Raw genomic sequence first — 6,000 nt, forward strand, 5'->3', positions numbered from 1 at the left:
TAAAACCAACTACTTGAATGTGGTGACTTTTGGCTCTAGAAATTAAATAGAGCCAGACTGAAAGGGCTGAAAAATATTCTCCAGCTGAAGTATCACCAGGACCTGGCCTGTTTGCTGTCACTCCTGAGTGATGGAGTTGGGCTCACGCTGTTCCCACGCCGAGATGCTCCAGGACTGTGCTGTTTGCTCCCTTGGCTGTTTTCCCCAGGGAGGGTTCAGCTGATGCAGCCTGCAGCTTGCTGGCAGAGTGCTGCACTGAACTCAACTTTCTGGTGGCATAATATTTTGGGAGCTTCATTCTGATACATCCAGGTGCAGTGGATTCAGCACGGACTGAATGCACTACAGGCTCTGCCATTCCTCTGCTCTCTTTGGGCTGGATTGTACATCCAGCTGTGCATTCCTAGTGATGACATGCTGTGCCCTTACTCCCACTTGTCAGACCCTTATCTTGATGGGCTGATGGCTGGTGTTTGTGGAAAAGGAGAGCTGCCACAGAGAGGTACCTTCAGGGTGGTGAGCTTTGTTCTCCTGACAGCTGCCAAGACCTGGGAAGCTGTGGGATGCAGGATCAACCCCGAGCCCCAGCAACCTACCCTTCCTCCTGATGTCTGTGTGAAGGCTCTAGGGAGAAATCAGAAAACTCTGCTCTGACTGAGGAATCAGTAGTTGGGTGGGAACTGTTTGTCAGGCCCCAAAATCACGTGTTTTTTTCTCGTCTCTTGTAGTTTCCGGTTCTGCAGGATAACTTGGAAGTGTATCTGGGACTCCAGCAGTTCGTGGTCACTTCAGGGACAGGTAATAATCCCTGTGCAACACTCTGATCTTCACTCTTTGACTGATGATTGCAGGAACACTCCAGACCTCCTTTGGTGTTTCTTCTTCCATGTTTCCTTGAGGATCTGAACACGTGTGGTGTGTGATGGCTCAGCAGTTAAACTCCAACAGCAGACAAAACTCTAATAATGTGATTTCCTTTTATTTGGTATGGTTCTTTCCTTATCTAGTACTTGAAATGAAGATACCAGGTGTGTTAAGAGCAGGTGGGCACCATCAAATACTACAGCTGCTTCCTGAGAAATAAGGAAAGCAAGAGTAGTGAGATCTGCATGGGGGATATTAAGGTGGCTTAAAGTCATATTGAAATTTTCTGGTGTGAGCAGTAAAGGAATCTGTCACATCTCAGAAGCAGCAGCTCAGGTGCAGGTGTGGATTCAGCCCTGGGCTGTAGAACAGAATCCCAGAATGGGTCAGGCTGGAAGGGACCACAGTGGGTCACCTGGTCCAACCTCCCTGCTCAAGCAGGGTCATCCCAGAGGACCTGGTACAGGACTGTGTCCAGACAGTCCTTGGTGTTGATGGCACAGAATTGAGAGGTTGTTGCTGAAAGCCTTATCTGAGACTAAATACAGTGAGTGGACAGAAAAGATGATTTTCTTTGAAAGGTGGTGTTACAGAACATACTTGATTTTTTTAGTGAAAGTTCTGGAGTGTTTGAGCCCAGATATCCACACCTGAGCAGCAGGAGGAGTGTGTGGGCAATAAGACTGGCAGATCTAGTTATTGGGTTGTTTCTTGTATCTGAGAAATATGAAAGTACATAACACATTTCACATCAGAAGCAAATTCACTATTCCAAATGTGCTACTGGATCACTGGAGCTGTAGCCAGCAGAGGGAATGGCTGGGATCACATCTGGTAGCAGCAGGTAACCAAAAAGGCTCCTGTTTCTGTAGGTATTAATATCACGTAGGAGAAAATAAAGGTATAAAAGGCTGAAATAGTTTGGAACATCTCTATCAGCCTTTAAGAGGAATTTGAAGTGTTGTTCAGAGCAGCTGGAATTGTCTTTCCCAGTTGGACTGTTGAGTCCCAAGGACAGTACTGCCATCTGAACTGTGACCTGCTGCCAAGCTAATTTAAGAAGAATGACTGTAATCTAATTAGAATAAACTTCACATTTCCTATAGCTTCCTGTCCCAAAGAGCAGTAAGCATGTAACAAAGTTACACGGCTTTTTTTTTTTTCCCCTTGCCCTGCTGTGAATTCTCAGCTCTTGAGTCGGTGGTGATTAGACCAGCGATAATTGACGCTTGGGCCTTCGTGCTGTCGTTGCAGGGCACAGGCTGAACATCACTGCAGAGAACGATTGCAGGCGGCTGCACTGCTCCCTGCGGGACCTGAGCTCCCTGCTGCAGGCTGTGGGGCGCCTGGCAGAGTATTTCACTGGGGACGTGTTCGCTGCCAGGTTCAACGATGCCCTGACCGTGGTGGAGAGGTGGGTACGGGGCGTTCCTGTCCCCTCGGCAGCACGAGGGGCTCTGCAGGGCGGGAAAACGAGGGAGGCTTTTTCTGCTTCCCCTTGTGATGGGTGAATTGAGATGCGAAGAACTTGGTGGCCAGAGCCTTAATTGTAAAGCCAAGCTGGGCTGATCCCACAGCAGGGACAGGAGGGGGGGGGGGGGGGGTTCTGCCCCTCTGCCCCCTCAGGTGAGACCCCCCTGCAGAGCTGCCTCCAGATATGGGGGCACCAACATCTGGAGTGAGTCCAGAGGAGGCACCAAGCTGATTAGAGGGATGGAGTAGCTCTGCTGAGAGGAAAGGCTGAGAGAGGTGGGATTGTTCAGCCTGGAGAAGAGAAGGTTTTGGGAATGACCTGATTGTGGCCTTCCAGTACCTGAAAGGAGCTGACAAAAGAGATGGAGAGGGACTTGGGACAAGGCCTGGAGTGACAGGACAAGAGGGAATAGCTTCCCATTGTGAGGGTGGGGAGGCCCTGGTACAGGTTGCCCAGAGAAGCTGTGGCTGCCCCTGGATCCCTGGAAGTGTCCAAGGCCAGGTTGGACGGGGCTTGGAGCAACCTGTGCTGGTGGAAGGTGTCCCTGCCCATGGCAGGGGGTGGAATGAGATGAGCTTTAAGGTCCCTTCTAAGTTTCCCAAGTCCTTTATGAAAGAAATAACTTAATAGGAAGGATCAAATAAATCAGTTTCTTGAAAACGCTGAGATGCTTGTTTTCCAGCATCTGCATTTGTGATGCAAAGAAATGACATGTAGAGTTTGATTGCTTTAGAGTTGTATCTCTGAAAACAAAATCACCAAAAACTCTTCTGAGGGTTGGACTTTTTGTTCTTCCAACTTTAACAATTCTGTGATTCTTTTCTTAAATGAAAAGACCTTATGAAAGCTGAAATGCAGACATTTTATTCTTCCCCTCCGAGAAACTTAATTAGCACACAGTTGCTAATTGCAGATTTTCAGGCCTTTACGCAGCTGCCTTTATTAATTTTTTTTTGTTTACATGCAGGAACATCAGACTTGTTCCATCTGATCACAAACAGTGCAATAGGCTCTGAATTATTTTTAACTAAATGGTCTAAATCTTATTTGCATGTTAGCTGAATATCAACACAGACTGGGGAAGAGCTGCATCCTGGTCAGGTGTTGAAGCTGATTTATACACGTCTATATCCAAATCGCAAAAGTCCATTTACACTGCCACGTGTGTGTTTGCACTTCCAGGCTGGTCAAAGTGACGTTATATGGATCCCAGATTAAACTGTACAACATTGAAACCGCGGTCCCCTCTGTGCTGAAACCTGACCTCATTGATGTGTGAGTATGGGATACACTCTGTCGGTGATGGCACCCAAAGTGGGCACCTCTGGGGGGTGGAGAAGCATCAGAGCTCCTGGGTCTGCTGCTCTGCCCCCTCGCTGGGAGCTGTTCTGTGAATCACCACTCCAGCTGTTGGTAGCTCACCAGCAGGGCACCTTCTTTGTACTGATGAAAGTCAAGGCTGCTGCCAGCGTTTGGGATCACTGTTTCCTCTGAGGGATGTACTCAGGGCATTTAAAGAAAAATGTGTTTGTGCTGAGAGGGAAGAACGCCCATTGTATTAGCTCTGAAAGCAAACTGGGGTTGTGCCCTGTAAAAACCTCGTTCTTTTGCAGTGTAATTACTGATTAAATAAGTGTTGCAGTAGTGATATTGTAAAGAAATGGATCTGCTGTCAGGGTGTAGTTCTAGTTGGTGGATTTTTTGCTACCAAAGTCAGATCTATGCCTCAGGTAAAAGATGGTTTTCCTAGTTGAGGGTTTCAAGTCCTTGGCTTCCAAGACAAACATGTGTCTTCCAGCTGTGCAAGCCATTTCTGGGACAAATGACTGCCTGCCATCCAGATGTTGACACTGTGTGAAATCTTGGTGCTGGTGGTGATAGGTCACCATTAGGACAGCCCTTTAGAGACCTTCCCTTCCCAAGGCTGTGTAGCCCAAACGTGTTCCCTGCCAGCTGCTGTTTTGTGGGCAGAATTGAAGGTCTGAACATGTATTCTGTATTCTGTTTTGTAATTGCATCTATAGCAGCTCCTTGGAAACCCCACTAGATTTCATCATACAGTTCCCTGAATGTCTCCTGTTAGTCCCAAGTTAATAGCACTGAATTTTGTGTTCTCCTAATGGTCTCTTTCCTTTTCTGGTTTAAAATAATTTGGGAGGTGTTTTCCATGAGCTGTTCACGAGGGGTTTTCATCCTTTGCTCTGCCTGATGGCCCTAAGAAACCTGTGATCCATTTTTTTAATGCTCTCCTAACAAAGGCACGTTTGGAGGACACCTGTCTGAAACATCCTGACTCAGATTTAATATGGTGATGACATTGTCATTATAAACTATGGTTATAACCAACCTACCAGTTGATGATAACTTGACCTTATCAATTTACACCTTTGGCTCAATACTGGGGGTCAATGGCTAGCCCAGTTGCTAGCCATTCTAAGACCAAGAAAAAAAAAACAGCAGTAAGGAATTTTTAAAGGCAGAGCTTCCGGATTTGTCTGGGAACACCCATGTTTCGTTCCCAGCGTTCTCAGCACTGTGCCCTTCTCTTTGTGTCCCCTCTGTCCCGTGTCCCTGACTGCTGCTGTGCCTCTCCCCAGCCACGCTCAGTCCCTGGCAGCCCTGCAGGCCTATGCTCATTGGCTGGCCCAGTTCTACAGCGAAGTTCACCGGCAGAACCCGGAGCAGTTCATCTCCCTGGTGTCCACGGCGCTGGAGGCCATCACCCCCCTCATCAGCTCCAAGGTACTGCTGCCACGGGGCTTCCACCTGCAGCAGGTGACTCACGAGTGCTCAGGGACCACACTGGGGCTCCAGGGGTGGGTTTGAGGGAGACACAGCAAATGTCTCGTAGGGTGAGAGCAAGAGCAGCTCTGAAGAACACTGTGCTAATTCGAGAATAAGCAATTTACAGGCTTATAAACTAATATTTTTTGGCTTGAAAGCAGGGAAATCTCTGTTTTGTGGTCTTAAGGGAACTGACTTACACTCTAATTGATAAATAAGTCAGAATCATGGAATTGTTTAGTTTGGAAAGGCTCTCCAAGACTGAGTCTGGCTGTTCCCCCAGTGCTGCCGAGGCCACCCCTAAACCACGTCCCCGAGTGCCACATCCATGTGCTGTAAATTCCTCCAGGGTTGGGAACTCCACCACTGCCCTGGGCAGCCTGTTCAAATGCCTGACCACCCTTTCCACGATGAGATTTTCCCAATATCCAACCAAAAGCTCCCCTGGCACAACTTGAGGCTGTTGCCTCTCACCCTGTCCCTTGTTCCCTGGGAGCAGAGCCCGACCCCCACCTGGCTCCCCTTCCTGGTCCTGGCAGTCCTGGTGCTGTGTGACATAGGTTCTGGGTGGGATGTTACCGGGCAGCCTGACCACCCTGTCTCTCTCTCAGGTGCAGGAGAAGCTGCTGCTCTCTGCGTGTCACCTGCTGGTCTCTTTGGCCACCACGGTGCGCCCGGTGTTCCTGATCAGCATCCCAGCAGTGCAGAAGGTGTTCAACAGGATCACAGACACTTCTGCCCAGCGGCTGCCAGATAAGGTGAGTTGTCTCAGACATGGCTCAGTGTGCACCAGGTGTCCCTGGGAGGCTGTGCCTCAGGTCTTACTGTGGCAAGGTATAACCTCAAAAAGTATGGAGGGGCAGCAATTCTCTCTGTAT

The 6,000-nt window shown here is 48.7% G+C and overlaps 1 protein-coding gene across 1 annotated transcript in view; it reads left to right on the top strand.

Moving 5' to 3' along the window:
- XPO6 (exportin 6) overlaps window positions 1–6,000 on the top strand; it is a 55,256-nt gene that overhangs the window by 37,021 nt on the left and 12,235 nt on the right. Inside the window, exons 12-16 of the mRNA XM_027902479.1 lie at window positions 729–798; window positions 2,119–2,278; window positions 3,521–3,613; window positions 4,936–5,080; window positions 5,734–5,956. Of these exons, the coding sequence (XP_027758280.1) occupies window positions 729–798; window positions 2,119–2,278; window positions 3,521–3,613; window positions 4,936–5,080; window positions 5,734–5,956 (691 nt within the window). The remainder of the gene's footprint in view (window positions 1–728; window positions 799–2,118; window positions 2,279–3,520; window positions 3,614–4,935; window positions 5,081–5,733; window positions 5,957–6,000) is intronic.

Source organism: Empidonax traillii, unplaced genomic scaffold, assembly GCF_003031625.1.
Source record: "Empidonax traillii isolate 1590-97213 ecotype Southwest subspecies unplaced genomic scaffold, ASM303162v1 scaffold881:size300156, whole genome shotgun sequence".
In the NCBI taxonomy this organism is placed as follows: Eukaryota; Metazoa; Chordata; class Aves; order Passeriformes; family Tyrannidae; genus Empidonax; species Empidonax traillii.